General features: G+C 46.9%; 1 protein-coding gene across 1 annotated transcript in view; it reads left to right on the top strand.

The window, feature by feature from the left end:
- Positions 1-410: 410 nt before the first annotated feature.
- The window catches only part of ZPLD1 (zona pellucida like domain containing 1), a 76,764-nt gene continuing 56,411 nt past the window's right edge, over positions 411-20,763 (top strand). Inside the window, exon 1 of the mRNA XM_076053742.1 lies at positions 411-510. Within this exon, the coding sequence (XP_075909857.1) occupies positions 493-510 (18 nt within the window). The 5' untranslated portion in view covers positions 411-492. The remainder of the gene's footprint in view (positions 511-20,763) is intronic.

The following is a 20,763-nucleotide window of genomic DNA, read 5'->3' on the forward strand; positions in this document are numbered from 1 at the left end:
CCTACTACACGTGTAGTACCTACTACTACTACTACAAGTGTAGTACATACTACTACTACACGTGTAGTACCTACTACTACACGTGTAGTAGTAGTAGCTACTACTACTACACGTGTAGTAGTAGTAGGTACTACTGCACTGGCCCCCCTCCCCATCTCTTCCCCTCCCCTACTCCCAGGTGCACTCTGCCCTGCTCGCCGCTCGGCAGCAACAACAACGACGACAGACGGCGCCACTGTCCGCGCTCGCCCATTCAGCGCCGTTGCTTTCATTTGCGAGCCGCCGCCTCCGCTGCTGCTGCAGCGCCACGGCGCTCGGAATGCGCGCGCGTCAAATTGGGGCCCTGAGAATTTGCGGCAGACCCCCCCCATCCCCCTCCACCCCCTCCACCTCCACCACGACGTTTCCCCGCCCGCGCCTGCTGACAGACCTGGCTGGGCACGCCCGCTACAACCACGGAGCACAAAGCACGCGGGCGAGGGCGAGGAGGGGATGGCGGCGAGAAGATTGGTGAGGGTGGTGGTGGTGGTAGAGAGATGATTGGTGAGGTTGGTGGTGGTGGAGAGATGAGTGGTGAGGTTGGTGGTAGTGGTGGAGAGATTATTGGTGAGGGTGGTGGTGGTGGTGGTGCAGAGATGAGTGGTGAGGTTGGTGGTGGTGGTGGTGGTGGAGAGATGATTGGTGAGGGTGGTGGTGGAGAGATGACTGGTGAGGGTCGTGGTGGTGGAGAGATGATTGGTGAGGGTGAGGTTGGTGGTGGTGGAGAGATGAGTGGTGAGGTTGGTGGTGGTGGTGGAGGAGAGATGATTGGTGGTGGTGGTGGAGAGATGAGTGGTGAGGTTGGTGGTGGTGGAGAGATGATTGGTGAGGGTGGTGGTGGTGCAGAGATGAGTGGTGAGGTTGGTGGTGGTGGTGGTGGTGGAGAGATGATTGGTGAGGGTGGTGGTGGAGAGATGACTGGTGAGGTTAGTGGTGGTGGAGAGATGAGTGGTGAGGGTGGTGGTGGTGGAGAGATGATTCGTGAGGGTGGTGGTGGTAGTGGTGGAGAGATGATTGGTGAGGGTGAGGGTGGTGGTGGAGAGATGATTGGTGGTGGTGGTGGTGGAGAGATGATTGGTGAGGGTGAGGGTGGTGGTGGTGGAGAGATGATTGGTGGTGGTGGTGGTGGAGAGATGATTGGTGAGGGTGGTGGTGCAGAGATGAGTGGTGAGGATGGTGGTGGTGGAGGAGAGATGATTAGTGAGAGTGGTGGTGGAGAGATGAGTGGTGAGGTTGGTAGTGGTGGAGAGATGATTGGTGAGGGTGGTAGTGGTGGTGGTGGAGAGATGATTGGTGAGGTTGGTAGTGGTGGAGAGATGCGTTCCTGAAAGGTGCTAACGACGACTACCGAAACGACGTAAATCGAAGATTGACAGGGTAGGTGGTGGAGGCGAAGGCTGAGAGGCGACAGATCGCGAGAAAGGACGTACGGTGCTGTCAGAGACGTGAGTGGTGGGGTTGAGAGGATGCTAATCGGTCAGCGGTGTTAATCAAGTGACGACGTATTTGCAAAACGACGTAAATGGGGAGACGTAAATCAGGGTTTTGCTGGGACGCCGCTGTGGCTAGGGGATGTTAACTACCTCGCCTGGTATACCAGGAGGTCATAGGTTTGATCCCAACCCTGAAGCCTGCTGTATATTTGGAGTTTGCATGTGGTCGCGTGGATTTTTCTCCGGGTCCTCCAGTTTTTACCTTCCACATTTAGAATCAACGTCAGGCGTTCAGAGTATTTGGCTGCTATAAATTTCCACATGATGATAAGCCACTTCGTTGAGCTATCATTTGTGGCCAGGTCGCTTCTGAAACGGAGCTACATAGCTCAGTGGTCTTTGCCTGGTAAAAAAAAAGTGTAGTTTTTTGCTTAGTTTTAAAATGAAATTATTTAGTTTATATTAAGACCTGGATGACGGTGCCTCTCAGGACGATTCAATTTAAGTTCCTTCACCGCACATATCTCACTAACGAACGGAGGGCTACATTCTCCCAGACCATATCCCCAGACTACTCTAGGTGCCCCACGGGCACCATCCAAAATTACCTTCACGCCTTCTGGGACTGTCCCGCCATTAGGACATTCTTTGATAAAATAACCGATCTGTACAACCTGATGTCTGGCACCGAGATACTACCTAGCACTGAATTCTCCCTCTTGGGCCTTAAACCCCAAGGTATCACCAGGCACCAACACACACTTCTCCAAGCGTTTCACATTGCGGTTAGAAAGACCATCCTGATCTCCTGGAAGAATCATGAGGCCTCCTCATTCACCCTCTGGCATTCCTCCCTATTCGCTCCAGCAGCTTTAGAACACCTGAGTTTGAAACTGAGGAATAGGGAAGGGGAGTTCACCCAGATCTGGGCCCCCTCGTGAATGCCACTCCAACGACCTTGAGTTTACCTGACTGAACTTGAAATGACACTGACTCCCCCCCTCTTTCCCCCTTCCTTCCCCGAAAAAAAGTGATCTGACGCACCATGTACAGCAGAACGCTGTAGTCCTACGGTCCTACACGTGCGTATTGGTTGTCTGTCTGAGCCGCCTATCCCGCTACGCAACACACTCCACTGTCGCGGAAGTTGTACACCCCCAAATGATCAATACAAATAAAACAAATTGGATGACAGGGCTTTTTTTAAGTTACATTCTGACAAAACCGAGCTTATGCTAAATTGGCTCCTCCACATAACGTCCGCCAACTTATTGACAGCACGGTAATTAAACCCAGTCCTGTAGTTAGGCATTCAGGAGTAATATTTGATTCTTCCCTCGTGTTTGAGGCACAAACTGGAACGTAAATGCGTCCTTTGTCCAGATTCGGAACATTGATCAGGTGCGCCGTTGTCTTTCTGTTGCCGTGGCTGAGAAGCTGATGCACAACTAACGTCCTCTTCTCTACACTCGACTACTTTGCATGAGAGTAGCAGGTGGCGGGATGTTAACTACCTCGCCTGGTATACAAACAGTGGTGGGTGCGATCCCGACATTGACGCCTGTATATATAGAGTTTCCATTTTCTCCCCGTGGTCGCGTGGATGTTTCTCCGGGTCCTCCCGTTTTTTTCATCCACATTTAGAAACACGCGCTTCGAGTATTTTGCTGCTATACATTTGCACGTGATAAGCCACTTCGTTAAGCTATCGTTTGTGGTGAAGTCGCTTCTGACAAAGAGTTACAGAGCTCAGTGGCCCTAACCTGGTGGGTGGCCAGCACCACGCCTGGCCACCTTTGTCTTCCATGTCAAGATATTTGCACACTGCACCAGGTACTGATTTGTATTTATATATGTTGAACTTCTTTCGCACCGTAAATAGCCAACCGTGCTACTCGAAGGTGCGGGAGAAGGACAACAAACTAACACATAAAAAGCAGTTCTAACTAAATGAGTTTTCGTTGTAGATGATTTGAAAGTGCTCTAGTGACTTCCATATATTGGAAGAGCGTTCCAGAAGTCGGCAGAAGCGCATCTGAAAGCGTGCGATGCGGCGATTGTCTTTGTTCGAGTATATGTTGAACCACGCCGCTTGTGCCAGGCTAGGTGCACTTTAAGGCGACGTGGGTGCCGGCTCCTCGCACTTTGCCGAACCGCAACAATGGCACCGGAGGAGCCGTTGCCTCCAGGTGCCGCCAATCGCCGGCATGAATGCGGAGTTGGCCTGCCACGGTAGACACTCGCCACGGTAGATAAGCACAGCAGTAGACACGCCCCACGGTAGACACTCACCACAGTAGACACTCACCACAGTAGACACTCGTCACGGTAGACACTCACCACAGTAGACACTCACCACGGTAGACACTCACCACGGTAGACACTCACCACAGTAGACACTCACCACAGTAGACACTCACCACAGTAGACACGCCCCACGGTAGACACCCGCCACGGTAGACACTCACCACAGTAGACACTCGCCACGGTAGACACTCACCACAGTAGACACTCACCACAGTAGACACTCACCACAGTAGACACTCACCACAGTAGACACTCACCACAGTAGACACTCACCACGGTAGACACTCACCACGGTAGACACTCACCACAGTAGACACTCACCACAGTAGACACTCACCACAGTAGACACTCACCACAGTAGACACTCACCACAGTAGACACTCACCACAGTAGACACTCACCACAGTAGACACTCACCACAGTAGACACGCCCCACGGTAGACACCCGCCACAGTAGACACTCACCACAGTAGACACTCGCCACGGTAGACACTCACCACAGTAGACACTCACCACAGTAGACACTCACCACAGTAGACACTCACCACAGTAGACACTCGCCACGGTAGACACTCACCACAGTAGACACTCACCACAGTAGACACTCACCACAGTAGACACTCACCACAGTAGACACTCGCCACGGTAGACACTCACCACAGTAGACACTCACCACGGTAGACACTCACCACAGTAGACACTCACCACGGTAGACACTCACCACGGTAGACACTCACCACAGTAGACACTCACCACAGTAGACACTCGCCACGGTAGACACTCGCCTGATTGGTCCACACCAAGGGACGGCTTTCTTTTGAGCCTCGACCCAATTGGTGCTCGACCAGATGACGCCAAAAGGCGTCACACAGCTCAAAGACAATGCACTATCAAAGTAATGAGGGCTCGGGGTGAGCATCTACGTCATTAGACCTCCTTGGCCAGTACCAAAACGTAATAATAGGGTTTTTCCCTTTTTTTCTGGCAACAAAACTGAAACCTTTTTATACTCTTTGGTTCTATTGGGTAAAGTCACGTAGGTGAAAATAAAATAACAAAAAATCACGACGTTTCGGCCACAACACAAGCGGCCTTCATCAGGTGAAGGGACGAGACTGTCTGGAGGACAGCGCTGGAGTGGAAGAAGCCACGCTTAGATCACGACCTTTAAGCTGTGTGAGAAGAAAAAGACCACGCGCCTTGAAAAAAGGAATTAGCATATAATTTAGCATTGAAATGGCTCATTGAAATAGTTAAGTTAAAGTATACACATCCGCAGAGGTACCCCTTGACAAAGGAATTAGCATGGAATTTAGCATTGAAATAGCTGAGTGATTAGCTTGTAACTGGTCACAGAAATAGCTATGTTAAAGTTAGAGCATATACATTCACGGAGGCACCTAGTACTCATCAAACAGGATAATTTAGCGAAACACAACCACGCTCAGACTAAATCTAGAATTGAAACCTTTTTCTTTGTTCATATTTTTGTTTGTTGCGGTTGCACCAGAGTCAAGAGCCGCATGGCTCACAGGGCTATACCTAATAAATGGAAACTGAAACTGAAAATACTCATTGCACACACAAAGTGCTTGCCACAAATGAACCACAATACCTCGCTTATTTCGTCAAGGAGCATAAACCATCACGCGAACTCAGCTCATAATTGCAGCAGCAGCAGGTGCAGCGGCTTTTGGCTGACAGCATCGCGTGCTTTCAGATGCGCTTCTGGGGCCGTCTGGAACGCTCTTCCGATATGTGGAAGCCACTGGAGCTATGCACTTTTAAACCCTCTAGACTGAAAACTCATTTATTTTTGTGTTTGGGTTGTTATCTTTCCCCCGCACCTCCGATTAGCACGGCTACATACGGTGGTAACGAAGTTAAACGTGCAGGTATCGATTACCTTTATATGCTAAAGAGACGCGGATATAGTTGAGTGGCACGGGAAGGAGCGGGGGGGGGGGGTCACGTGGCTAAAGGAGTGGGGGTTCCCTTGCGAGGGGGTAGGGTAAGGGGGTGACCCCCAAGAGGTTAGGGGGTAGGGGGGGGGGACCCCTCGGGGCGAGTTAAGTAGCGCTCCCTGATGCGCCGCGGCTTCCCGCCGCTCGCCACGTTGCGATGTCTGCTCCGTCTCCCTCGTGGGGGTCCCGCTCCATGGCGTCCCGTCCAATATCGGTGAGGCTGTCGCTCTCCTCTTTCACTCTCCCCCCTCTCCGCTCTCCTCTCTCCGCTCTCTCTCTCTCTCGCTACTCTCTCTCCGCTCGCTCACTCTCCCGACTGCGGTTGGTTCGGCTGCTAAAATCGGGGAAATGTTCGACTCCACCCCGTAACCGGTATGCAATGAAAAATCGGTTAAATACCGGTTTACCGTACGAGCAGAAATGTCTGCAGCAATAAGCATAAACTTGTCGAACTTTGTGTCTGAGGAGCGAGGGCAGCTTTGGAGGTCCCCCGTTCGATTTTAACTCAACGGCGCAGCATTTGCGGTGGCTAGGATATGTTAACTACCTGGCCTGGTATGCATGAGATCGTGAGTTCGATCCCGACACAGACGCCTGCTGCATATTTAGGGTTTGCGTGTCTCTGTCTCTCTCCCCCCGTGGTCCTGTGGAATGTTTATCCGGGTGCTCCGGTTGTATTTGACTGCTGTAAGTTTTCACGTGATAAGCCACTTCATTGAGCGATCATTTGTGGCCAGGTCGCTTTGGAAAAAAAAGAGCTATATAGCTCAGTTCGCCTTACCTGGTGAAATAAAAATTTGTTTAGTTTGAGAGGACGACTCGGGATCGAACCAACGATCTCCTACATACTAGGTGAGGTATCTAACATCTCGCCACCGTGGCAACATCTCTCAACTATTCTTAATTTGTGGGCTGGATACGAACACGAGTGAGGGAATGAATGAGCTTGCATTCATATCGCGCTCGCTCGGTACCACAATAACGAAACGTCTCGGAGTGCAGAGTCCCCTTCCTATTGGCAGCTGCCCCTGTGGGGCACAAGGTGATTCAGCAACCTGGCACGAGGCATGGCCCATAGCCCTCCTAAATGCTCAGGAGCTAAACGGCAATGTTGGAGGTCTGCTCGGCACGATAGGGCTTCAGGAGACAGGTCGTGTCATTTTAATATTCTTCTGTTGAAGGAGCGCAGACTACTGTGCTTTACTATGTGATCCATAAGTTTTAGTTGCATTGCCACAATCGCACTACTGTGGCTTGTCTTTAGCGTATCGCTATGTATCTCTACGGGTCTCTATGTATATCTGAGCCTTTGTCTCTATGTATCGCTATGTATCTCTATGGGTCTCTATGTATATCTGAGCCTTTGTCTCTATGTATCGCTATGTATCTCTACGGGTCGCTATGTATATCTGAGTCTCTGTCTCTATGTATCGCTATGTATCTCTACGGGTCTCTATGTATATCTGCTGTGGTTTTGTGTCTTTATATTTTTTTATTCCATTGTTAAGAGGAGATGTGGGTGCAGCATTCCCTTGTTGATGTTCTGATGCGGGTTGATGGTCACACTCGGGTCGTGGAGGAGGAATATCCGAGCCAGGAGGTGGGATGTTTGGCTCTCGAATGAGGAGGTGTAACAACTGTTCTAATTGTTCGTGAAATATTGTACAAGTTTCGTACAATTGATGGAGCGTGCTGGCCCAATTACATTTTGCAGCTCAGTGGCAGCAATTGTCTAAAGCGGCCTGACCCTGCTGATGAGGCCGAGAAAGTAAAAAACTGACCCAGGGTTTGCTGCTTAATAATCAAAGCAATGTAAACTTGTAACGCACTGCACAGTGCTCGTGCCAGCCTTCATAAGTCCTCCTCGCTAACAGCACTTGCCCCAACAGTCTGTTTAGAGGCTACGCGGGGGATCTTTGTCATTGCATTACCATCTTCCTACGTGTCAGTTGCATAACTTAAAGTATTCTGTGTTGTGTATTTATGGAGGTATGCGTACAACTAGCACCAGTATCTGGCAGAAAGGGGGCCCTTGCCGATATACAAACATCTGGAAGTTCATCGGCAGTGGTCCAAGCAAAACCTCGCTCTGCTGATGAGACGAGACACTGAATGTCGAAACCGGTCCACTAATTCACACGTGAATTCACACGTGAATTAGTGGAGTTAGTTTAACACGTAGGCTTTCGCGACCAATATTATTCATTTATAAATAACGCGATCTAACCCAAAAACCTTTATTATGAATAGTGTAGTTAGGCTTGCTTGAACCAATGCTGCGTGAATTGCAAGGAATAGTTTCCACATTGTGTCTAATCATCAGCAGAGTCAGGCTTGCTTGAATCAATGGATGATTAACTGCCACATCGTACAGGCAAGGACTGCTTTCAATATTTTCTCATCAGCAATCAGGTTTTGCCTGAACCAAATTCTGATAGGTCTGCCGACCTTACAGGCAAATTACCTCTCTCTCTCTGCGTGACGGGGTCCCTCCAATCACACGCAAAATTCTAAAGGAAAAGACAATTCAATGCAATCATCACTCGCATCAATCATCACTCACGTCAATCATCACTCGCGTGGCGGTTGTGGGGAACACTAGATTTACATTCTCCACAACAACGCTCGCGTGCAAGCATTAGGGTTGCTGAAACATCACCGGTAAACCGTTGCCGACTTTCCGGAACGTTGTCAGTGGAGCGTTCGTAATGAACGCACCAATATGGCATGCACGTGCAGGATGTACACAATCGCACGGCGGCAGGGACCAAGTTGCCGCGTGGCTGCATCATTATTTGCCGTCGTTTCTCAGTTAAACAGGAACACGTTGCAACCCAGCGGTTGCTCGCTCACTCGTCGCATGGTGGCGAGATGTGAACTACCTCACCGGCCCTAACGCCTGGTGTATATTTGAGTTTGTGGTGTCTCTCTACCCGTGTTTGCGTCGATTTTTCTCCGGGTCCTCCAGTTTTTATCCCACCACATTTATAATAGTCAACGTGCGTTTAGAGTATTTGGCTGCTATACATTTCCACACGATGATAAGCCACTTCATTGAGTTTTCAGTTTAATTTATTTGGTATAGCCCTGTGAGTCATTCGGCTCTTGAATTGGGTGCAACCGCAACAAACAAAACATGAAAAAGATAACATCTTAAAGTGGCAATGCGCAAACAAAAAAATCCAGGAAAAAACAGCAAAATCTTCCAGAAAAAAGCACCGTACACCAACGCTGTGTGCAAAAATCCCAGTGGTATGCAAGTCAAACAACAACAACAATTACAACAAACAAGCATGGCTAAACCAAAAAACGTTTTCGAAATCACCAAAATAAAACCATAAAAGCAAAGTAACAGTGATCATAGGAACTGTGACCGAAATTTCACAATCAACGACATAAACAACATGTACCACCAAACCCTGTAGCCATAGCTGGCTGCATGAGTCACTCCTATCAATTGTGGCCAGGTCGCTTCTGAAAAATAGCAATATAGTAGCTCAGTGGGGCTTACCTTGTAAAACAAAAATAATTTAGTAGTTAAGTTCACTTCGGGTGGAAGGTCCGCCACTCGAGGGAGCTCTAGAGGGGGAGCATTGGGCCAAATCTTCCACGCCAACCAGACGTGTCGGATACAGGGGGTCGGCAACCTGCGGCTCTTTCTAAGGACCACTCGCGTGACATTATTTATTAAGGACCCACTTGTCTCGTATTCACCACGCGTATTGCTGATTCTCTTGATATATTGAGTGTTTTTTTTACCGAATTCGAAAAGAATGTCTATTCCTGTTGTTTTGGTTGCTGGCCCCTGCTGTTGGAAGAAGCGACCGGGGGTACCCACACTTTACCCCACAGCCGCAAGCGACCTGCCATGCGATAGGTCGGTCAGACACGCTGAAACGTTCTGCTTCTTCCGACACTTTTCAAATTGTGCTGGGAAAGCTGGTGGCCTATTTTTACCATGCGGCTACCGTAATGCAAACACAGTACTCTTGATCAGCCCTCGCATGTAAGTGTAAACCGATATAACCCCAAGTCGCCATCCATGACCAGGTACGACATTCCCTCGTTATTCACGAGGCATACGTTCGGGAGATGCTCGTAAACAGAAAATTTCGCAGATAACGATATTGGTCTGCGAATAACGTTAAACAAAGACATAAATAAACTAAATATTGTATTTCTCGATTTTAAAAAATGCGAGCCTCGCTTTGAGAAAATGTCCCCTCCTCAACGCCCATGGGACAGGAGTTTCACAAGATTTGTGTGATCCAGCAATCTTCCAACAGCACTGGCTTACAGCTGCCACGTGCAGCGTAGCCACCACTGCGACCCGGCTGTGAGTGCCGCTTGTCGAAGAGGCGGTGTCCCAGGAACCAGTACAAATTTCTCTCGCCACTGGATGTTAGCCGTGGCTGGGAAAATCGAATTCCGGTCGCTAGGTTCACAGCGTGGCATACTATGCCACATCTCAAACCTCGTCATGAGCCATAAGAATCTATACGAATTGACGATCCGAGGCATCATCATCGCTTGACACCGCCGCCACTGCAGTGAAATTCCTCGGTAGTAACACATTCGTTCAGTAGTCGGTGAAACCTCTCCTCGTTGCCTGGGTGGGGTGGGGGGCTGTCGGCCCCGGTCGTTTATAGCCTTTTTTGCAGAAGCGATTACTGCAGAATGTCTCCACTTGTTTGATGATCTTCTTTTCTATAGCGTGGCGGTGTCGCCTTACCCGTTCAGAGAAAGCGTTTCTGTGTTTTCCCTCAATGAGGCCCATCGCTACTCCCGCCCGCTCTCTCTTTGGGGGGCCCCCTTTTGTTGCGCATGACTCCAATCTTTGTGGCCCCGTTGTCTCAAATATCAGCGCACATCCTTCCCACTGCTAATAGTCTGGGCCGTTTTCTGCACTGGGGCCCGTTCCCATTACACGCATCCCCGCCACTTTCTCTCTGTCGCTTTATCAACGATGCGACCCACAGGAACAAACGGCTCTTATCTCCACATGCACGGCCTAGCGATGCTCGCTTTGATGAGCCCAGGCAGGTCCTTCATCGCAAACGAATCTAAAGATAAAAAATGCGAGAGGTGGCCATGCGACTCGGAGATGAGAGATGCTGATCTGGCACTGCCGAGCACCTGGGTTCTAATCCAGGTTTCAGCATTCACCTGTGATTAAACCGGAATCTCAAGTGTAGTGAGTTGATGGTTTAGGATGACCACTAATGACTTACATAGATATCCATAGACACACGTAGAGACCCAAAGACTCACGTAGAGACCCACAGACTCACACATTGATTGGGCTGTGATTAAACCGGGTTCTCAAGTATTGTGAGTTGATTGTCTCAGTTTGAGGACAAATGACTTACGTAGATATCTATAAACACACGTAGAGACACATACACTCACGTCATGATCATCTGGGATCCCGCGAGGTCGAGTAAGATGATTGTCCATAGACAGTGATGATGGTCAGAGTTTGTGGGTACACATGCGGCTGATAAGGCCAATAATCCTGGAACCACATATCTTGTTCCAGTGACATCATGTCTTGTCGTGATTTATAGTTTGGAATCTTTGAGTATCCTGTCTGGCCTGGGTGCGTTCTTTCCTTCGTCAGTTTTGTGATGGTGTCTTTGTGACTCAAAAGTGTCGAATACTTGGTGGACTCGAGATTTCCAAGATGAATGCTTGAGTGCCAGCTGCTACCCCCCACGTGCTATCGGGTCGATGTTGCACTTGGTGAGGTTGCTTTGGACATCCCTGTAACAACGTTTCATCTGGTCCTCGTCCTTGAGTTTGGTATAGAAAGACTTGCATGGGAAGCCTAGAGTTGGGCATTCTGACAACGTGCCCAACCCAACGAAGCTGATGTTGAGTGATGGCAGTTTCAATACTCGAGGCCTCAGCCTGTTCAAGAACACATTGGTTTGTTTATCCTGCCAAGGATTTTCCCTAAGTAGCGCTGATGGAATTTCTCAAGTGCCTTTCAGTGTCTTCTTTATGTTGCCCACGTCTCTGCGCCATACAGGAGTGTAGGGATCACAACAGCATTGTAGACTACTAATTTGGTGGTCGTTTTGATGTCATGGCCATTAAAAAAACCCTCTGTCTTAGGCGACCGAAGGCTGCGCTGGCTCAAGTAGAGACCCATAGGCTCATACAGAGATTGGGCTGTGATTAAACTGGATTCTGAAGCTTAGTGAGTTGATGGTCTCAGCCTGACCACCAATGACTTACATTGATATCCGTAGACCCACTTAGAGACCCTTAGACTCATACAGAGATTGGGCTGTGGTTGAACCGTATTCTCAAGCATAGTGGGTTTATAGTCCAGTCCAGTCACCAATGATTGCACACACAAAACATTTAATGTACAAATTGGTTCTTAATTTAATTTGACTAAATCTCAGTTCTGCGAAGTAAATGTATTGGTTTAACTGTCATGAGATGTACATTGCTGCCATTGAACACATTAGCTGGTGATTCTTCTGATTTGGCAGTGGTGCACAAGCACAACGCTGAAGTGTGGCCTTAAAAGGAAGAAATTATAATAGGCGACGTTTTGGGCAATGGCCCTTATTTTGTATTATTATTACACACTTTCATTGAACTTGCCGTGTTGTCTGTTTATATTCTTTGGAATTTTTGACGCTTAATATCTTCGGATCTGCAAAGCCCAACGAGTTGAAATTTTCTACACACACTCTGCCTCGCGTGAAAATTCAAGCTTTAATTTTAAAAATATGGTCCAGGTCCCACCAATCCTGCACCTATTCGTATTTTTACTCAATTTTAATATTTAATCCTCGTTCATTTTACTCCCCGCCCTTTTTGAAATCTCGAATGCTCGCACCCAGCCACGCGGAAAAACGTCTCGTCCAATCAGAGGCGCCTTTTTGGGGAGACTGACCAATGAGAGGCCGTGCTTACATCGGCCCCTCGTCATGGCGCTGGAGCGGCCACTGTGATTTCCTCTTAGCGCGAGACCAACAAGTACAATAATAATGATCACTACTATTTATAAAATAGTTACATAGTTATAATATTAATAAATAACATTGTTGTTTGCTTTGCCACGCACGTTCCGATGCGCGGAGGGCAACATGGTAATGTTGAAGTTAAGCGAGCAGGTGAGAACCGTGATCTTGTTTTACAATTAAATGCCGTAATGTTATCCCTATTTTGATTGACTAAATTTTCGAATGATAATTTTGAAATAAATGGTTTAAATCTAAGTGCGAAATCTGTGAACGTTGAATACGGACTCGCGAAATGCACTGTTGTCCATATGCGTGCATTATAGCATTGCAGTCGATATGCGTCTTAACCATCTTTCATACAGCATCGTACTTAATGGTCGCAAATACGACAATTAAATGCGTTATACGTATCACGTTGTTCCAAATATGATTTCACGACTTTGCAATTGGGGTGATCGTTATTATAATTGTAATAGCCGTGATTCATGCTATCAACCTTTCATTACATAGGCTGTTGTCTAGCAATGCGCGTGCTTTCATTTATTGTATCGATGAGGGTTGACATAGGCAGAGCCATCACTGTCCGTAACAATCAAGTTTGTCAATGCACACACTTTTAATTGCGCTCTAAAGTACAAAATACATTCTTTTGACCCCAGAGATAATCACATTGTACGTGCTGAATAAAGGTGGGTGGCTTGCATAAAGAAAATGAAACATATCGCAAGGACGCCACCCAACTTTTATTCAGCACATCAAATGTGATCAATTCTGGGGTCAAAATAATTTATTTTGCACTTTAGAGTGCAAATAAAAGTCTGTGCATTGACAAACTTGATTGTTACGGATTTATTTTCCTTTAATAGGACAAGTGATCTTGATTTGAAGCTTTCGTGACTGCAGGAATCCATACTCTTTGGTTCTTTCGGTAAAGTCACGTAGGTATAAAATAAAATAAATCACGACGTTTCGGGCGCAACACAAGCGTCCGTCATCAGGTGGGAAAGTATGGTCTGCTGCGGAGGCAGACTGTTTTAAAAGGTTTGAAATGGTGTAGCCCAAGGGTCATAAAGTTACATGCGAATTTCTCACATTAACATTACTAACCCCGGCCACTTCTTTATGACCCTTGGGCAACACCCATTTCAAACCATTTAAAGCAGTCTGCCTAAGCAGCAGACCATGCTTTCCCACCTAATGACAGACGCTTGTGTTGCGCCCGAAACGTCGTGATTTATTTAATTAAATACCTGCGTGACTTTACCGAAAGAACCAAAGAGTAAGGACAAGTGATATGGCTGAATGTGTTCGTTGATTGGCAGGATGGGTGGTTAAGTGTTTCCTCCCCCACCCCACCTCACTGTGTGGACCAGAGGTCACACGAAGGATCAGAGATAGCTCTGTGATGTCCACTTCCGTGAGCCGTTCTCAAGCACGCAGCATCGCACTGCTCCGCAATTCTTCAACTCGTGACGCGACTCACAACAGCAAGGTCGGCATACAATTGGGAAATATGCAAAATTCAAATACGTTGTGGGAGTGCACTTGGCTGGTTTTTAAAGGATCTGAAGAGCAAGGAAATTAACATCTCACCGCCGTGGCGAGATGTTATCTACCTCGCCTGTATACAGGAGGACGAGGGTTCAATTCCAACTCTGACACTTATATATTTGGAGTTTGCATGTTCTCCTGTAGTTGTGTGGATTTTTCTCCGGATCCTCCACATTTTCTCCTCTACATTTAGAATCAGCATACATTTAGAGTATTTGACTGTTATAAATTTCCGTGCGATAAACCACTTCGTTGAGCTATCATTTGTGGCCAGGTCCCTTCTGAAAAAGAGCTGTATAGCTCAGTGGGCCTTACCTGGTGAAGTAAAAATAGTTTAGTTTAATTTCGCAATCTATACGGTTTGGAAGCAATCAGTCATATTTCTCCTTCACTGGCAAATGAATCTCACAAAGGTTTGGTTCCAGGCTGCTCGTTTTTTTTCTTCATCTGTTGGCAAATCCACTCCTTTCTTTCGGACGGCATTTGAAAAGCGACTGACAACACGTTATTGCCCTGTGTGTTGAGTCCAGTAATCCATGCGGTGGCATCATGAGTTGCGTGGCCGTCCCTGCCACCCCTATAAGCGTGTAATGGGCAGTGCTCTGTTATTGTGACGTGATGAATAGATCGCACTTCATCACGTGCGCAATAGATCGTGCGACTCTTTCATTCTCCACTTGTGAAGGCTATAGCCGCACCCTGACATGCGTTGTCCTAACACAATTAAGCGCAGGATCATTGCCAGCTCATTCCTGCGTCGGGTCCACTGCTGTACTGGGTGTACTGTTATATACGTCTAATTGTATACGTACATCTCATCGGTGGATAAAGTCCGAGAAGAGTGAAAAATAATGTTGATGCTATATTTTATTTTATATTTTTAAAAAAATAGATTTGAAGTTTTGGTGACTGCAGTGATCCATACTCTTTGGTTCTTTAGGTAAAGTCACGTAGGTCTAAAATAAAATCACGACGTTTCGGGCGCAACACAAGCGTCCGTCATCAGGTGGGCTTGTCTCGCAGAGAACCACAGAGTATGGATCCCTGCAGTCACGAAAACTTCAAATCAAGATTGAACCGCCTCTACGGGGAGGGTTTTCACACATCTGTTAGAGCTTTTAACAGACTGCAAGACAATTATTTATTGCTGTGGTTGTCTCACCTGATGACGGACGCTTGTGTTGCGCCCGAAACTTCGTGATTTTATTTTATACCGACGTTACTTTACCGAAAGAACCAAAGAGTAAAAAAAATTGTTATTCAAGAATCCAGAGTATAAAGTAGATTTCAAACAGAGGGAGAAAAAAACTGCAGGTAACGTGTAACAAACTCGGCGCAATACACCCTCAAAATTAGGGGTAGTGATCAGGAGCAGTGTATTTAAGGGAGAGGGGAAGAAGATGGAAGTAGGGTGAGGATATTGATAATATTTTAACTGGACCTTATCTAGGACTTCTTTTGAATGCGGTCGAACGTAGTAGCGCAGAATGGGTGTGGTGCGTGAATGTGAGAATGCCCACAAAACCAGGTGACTCTTCTGCCATATACTTTGCGTGTACCTTAAGATAACTCAAATAAATGCCAGAACACAATAACACATACATTAATACAACTTAAATTTTGATTTAAAGCTTTCGTGACTGCAGTAATTAATATACTTAGCTCTTTCGGTAAAGTCACGTTGAAGGGAAACAATAAAATAATCAAATATATATAAAACAATAAAAAATCTCACGACGTTTCGACCATAACACTTCTTTCAAATGTTTCTTGCCGTTGGTTTTTCACACCTGATGATGACCGTTTGTGTTATGGTCGAAACGTCGTGAGAATTTGTATTGTTTTATATATTTATTATTGTATTGTTTCCCTTCAACGTGACTTTACCGAAAGAGCTAAGAATATAATACAACTTAGTCTATGATCAAACAAGGCACCAAGAATTCAGCTTACATACAAACCCTCTTTATATCATCTCCACACAGCAAGGCATCAATGCAACTTCAAGAACCTTGGGTTGTTTGTCAGTCCTAAACCTCGTCTCAGTTTGTAGGATGCAGGAGCTGTGAAGTGTGGGTGAGTAGGACAGGCCTCGTCTCGTTTTGTGAGACAGGTGCTATGGAGGGTGAGTGGGCAGGATAGGCACCGTCTCGTTTTGTGAAACACAGGTGCTATGGAGGGTGAGTGGGCAGGATAAGCCTCATCTCATTTGGTGAGACACAGATGCTATGGAGGATGAGTGGGCAGGATTGGCCTCGTCTCGTTTTGTGAGACACAGGTGCTATGGAGGGTGAGTGGGCAGGATAGGCCCCATCTCAGTTTCTGAGACATAGGAGCTAAGGAGGGTGAGTGGGCAGGATAGGCCCTGTCTCAGTGAGATGATGGCTATCTTGGAAATTTGGAGTAAGCTTAGATTATCCTTTTTTTATAGTGCAATATTTTTTTCATGCAGGAGTGTTCATGGCTAAACAGTCCTCCCCGGCTGACACAGATATTTCGGCAGTGACCGCAGGGGTAAGGGCGACGAGTGTTATTTGTCTCCAAGCAGCAGAACGTCTTCATCTCTTTAGGGCTCTATGAAGGCGCCGATCTTGATCCAGCCATCCAGACCGTGTGTGCACCGCATCTCTCCAGCCAATCCTTTGCTGGGCGAGATCCTGCTAACCAGGGACCGTGTATTTGAACGTATTGGCAATAAAAAAGATGAAATCTTTAGCAATCATTATTTATTTTCCGGCCATTCACAAATCCGGTCAGAAAATCTTGCCGGGTGGTGCATCAAAATCGGTTCTCATGATGTCAAATCAGTCTGAAGACGAATGTCATGAGCAGCTGAACACAAAGCTTCCCAGTCTGTTGCCGTATAGCAGCACCCAGTTTGATCACGATTGGCTGCTCCATGTCCCAAAGGCAGATTTCACTCATCGTGCCCTAGACTTGGTCGGAGGGTTTCTCGATTAATTTCCGGAATAATTTCTTGGCAGACGGTGGCATCACGAAGATTGCGACTCATGGTGGTGTCACCACACGTTCAAATGGGAAAGTGGCTGCTGAATCTAAGTGCAACCTCTCATGGAGAGTCTGCAGCTCACTGAAGGGCAACAGTGACACTTTGAGACTGTTTTATTAGGATCGGTGTGTTGTTATGCTGCACCGGTCTACCGCCACTTATGTCCATTTAGTGTACAAGTGTATTTTTTAGGGTATTGTTCCAACAAAAGGGACGACCTTACAAATTGCAGCATTGGCAGAGTTCGCCAGTCCACGAGTTACCGCTTTGGAATGAGATCGTCTGACATGCTCGTTACATGTCCGTCCCCAATGCAAGCTGATGCTGACCCAGCACCATTTCAATGTGCAGTTACAGTGAGGGAAAAAAGTATTTGATCCCCTGCTGATTTTGTGCGTTGGCCCACTGACAAAGAAATGAGCCGTCTATAATTTTAATGGTAGGTTTATTTGAACAGTGAGAGACAGAATAACAACAAGCAAATCCAGAAAAACGCATGTCAAAACTGTTATAAATTGATTTGCATTTTAATGAGGGAAATAAGTATTTGACCCCCTCTCAATCAGGAAGATTTCTGGCTCTCAGGTGTCTTTTATACAGGTAAGGAGCTGAGATGAGGAGCACACTCTTAAAGGGAGTGCTCCTAATCTCAGCTTGTTACCTGTATAAAAGATACCTGTCCACAGAAGCAATCAATCAATCAGATTCCAAACTCTCCACCATGGCCAAGACCAAAGAGCTCTCCAAGGATGTCAGGGACAAGATTGTAGACCTACACAAGGCTGGAATGGGCTACAAGACCATTGCAAGCAGCTTGGTGAGAAGGTGACAACAGTTGGTGCGATTATTCGCAAATGGAAGAAACACAAAAGAACTGTCAATCTCCCTAGGCCTGGGGCTCCATGCAATATCTCACCTCGTGGAGTTGCAATGATCATGAGAACGGTAAGGAATCAGCCCAGAACTACACGGGAGGATCTTGTCAATGATCACAAGGCAGCTGGGACCACAGTCACCAAGAAAACAATTGGTAACACACTACGCCGTGAAGGACTGAAATCACAGCAAGAACATTTTCTCGAAGAAATGATGTGGTTTTCACACCTGATGATTGCTTGTGTTGCAGTCGAAACGTCGTGAGAATTTTATTGTTTTATATTTTTATTTTATTGTTTCCCTTCTACGTGACTTGACCGAAGGAAGTGATGATGTTGGAACTTGCGTAGCTTGCTTATTTGGTGCCTCTATAGCAGGGATCGACAACCGAAATAACAAGAACCATTTTTTTCGAATTTGGTTAAAAAAAACCTCACGATTTCAAGAGTTGCAATACAATGTGAATTCGAGACATTGGTCCTTCATAGATAACGTCACGAAGCAGTCCTTAAAGAGCCGCATGCAGCTCCGGAGCCGCAGGTTGCCGACCTCTGTTGCACAAGTGAAGAGGAGTCGGAGAATAGTTGAAACATTTCTTTAATTCAACAACGCACAGCAACACTCGTTCCAAACCATCCCCGAACACACGTCCCACAGCCCCTTTTAACCTCTCCGCCCTTGTTCCCAATACACATCCACGTCTGGTACGCCTCTGGACCGGGTGACGTCATTTGCCCTTTAACCCCTGACCCCCGTTCAGCGCATTCCCCCGCGTGTGATTGTTGCATGTTCGTGAGAGCGGAGATGTCGTGTCTGCGTGGTGCGTGTGTGTAAGGGTGGCTCGCAGATCCCTTACACAAGGTTCGGGTCTCAGACCCGTATAATAATGCAGATGTAACCAATGCCGAGTAAACCGCCACTTTGGTTTGAGAAATAATATGATGGGATGACCATCGCCTCTTCCACATAGAACAAAATGCTGAGGAGGGACTATAAAATGCAGCTGTCCAGTTCCACATCCAGATCACAGTCATCAGTGTCAGTGCTTCCCAAATACTTAAACTAAATTATTAAAACCAAACTTTGTTTTTATTTTATCAGGTGAGGCCCACTGAGATATTTAGCGCTTTTTGAGAAGTGACCTGGCCACAACTGATGCCTCAACGAAGTGGCTTATAATGTGGAAATTTCTAGCAGCCAAAAACGCTTAAACACTTCCAAATGTGTAGGGGAAAACCGGAGGACCTGTAAAAAATCCCAGCGACCTCGGGGAAAACATGCAAACTCCAAATATACAGCAGGCGTCAGGGTCGGGATTAAACCCACGACCTCCTGTACACCAGGCGAGGTAGGTAACATCTCAAAGCCACCGTGGCGAGATGTTAACTACTTCGCCTGTTAGCTCACACTCTACTTCAAAGTCCTTGTCACTGATCAGGGTTCTCCCTCTACGATGATGGGACCCTGTTGGAAGGATCCTTTCAGCACCATCACCGCAGCCACCATAAAACTATGCGTGATATTCTGAAGGGCTTGTGCAGATAACGTCACGAAGACACTTATTATCTGCAAACTGACAGTTCAGCAGTATCGACACCAGGCAGAGAGTATGGGTCTTTATTCTGGAAACGTTGAAGACATCACCGTAAGCACCAAAGCTGACATAAACACCATCTCCACAGGCAGTAAAGGCTCGGAATGCTCTTCCGATATCAGGTAGCCACTGGAGCTATGTACTTTTAAATCATCTAGATTGAAAACTCACTTCTTTACAACTGCTTTTCGTGTTTAGTTTGTTGTCCTTCCTCCGCACCTCCAATGGGAATGGTTTGGCTGTGTACGGCGTGAAATAAGTTAAATGTACATACGCACATCCTTGTTTAACTTCCTTTCTTGCTGCGATTTCCTCCGTCAGTTCCCCATCAATGCTGATCCTGACTTTTCTTGAGTTACACTCCTCTGTTTTATACAAATACCTACGCAATAGCCACAGTGGAGATCACGACAAATCCCATTTCGCCGAAATCATCAATCGCCCATTGCTAGGCGTACGTTCTCTAAAACACTCTTGTGTGTTCTCCCCCCACGGAGAATGTCATCTCTTGCAGGTATCTGGTCACCTGGCCCGATTCCCAATTGAATGTCAACACGCAGCACACATTGAAAACCTACACAAAAGCCATCGACGCCTCAGATCGGGTTTCTTCAGAAGTGAATAATCATTCTCACGATCCACTCGCCATCAGCTCGCAGCATTCACACTCCGTGCCCTCGATACTGTGACGTAACTCAAACGAGTCTGTCGCTCATAGCGATGCACTGCGCGGGGCCCTTTCTCCTGCCATCTATTAATATCTTTAGAACTGCTTTTTGTGTGATAGTTTATTGTCCTTCCCTCGAACCTCCGACTACCACTGTTGGCTACGTACGGTGCGAAAAGAAGTTCAATGTACATACATGAAGATGGCTGCCAACTTCAGCGCTAGAGTTTAATGTATTTAGATGGGTCGGTTTGGTTAATGTTGTTGATGTGGTGGGTGTGGTTATTGCGGAGGGTATGGGGCACATGTGATGCATCTGCCAGTCATCTCAGTCAGTCA

This window comes from Petromyzon marinus, chromosome 62 (genome assembly GCF_048934315.1).
Source record: "Petromyzon marinus isolate PM22_M1 ecotype Great Lakes invasive population chromosome 62, UKy_Petmar_22M1.pri1.0, whole genome shotgun sequence".
In the NCBI taxonomy this organism is placed as follows: Eukaryota; Metazoa; Chordata; class Hyperoartia; order Petromyzontiformes; family Petromyzontidae; genus Petromyzon; species Petromyzon marinus.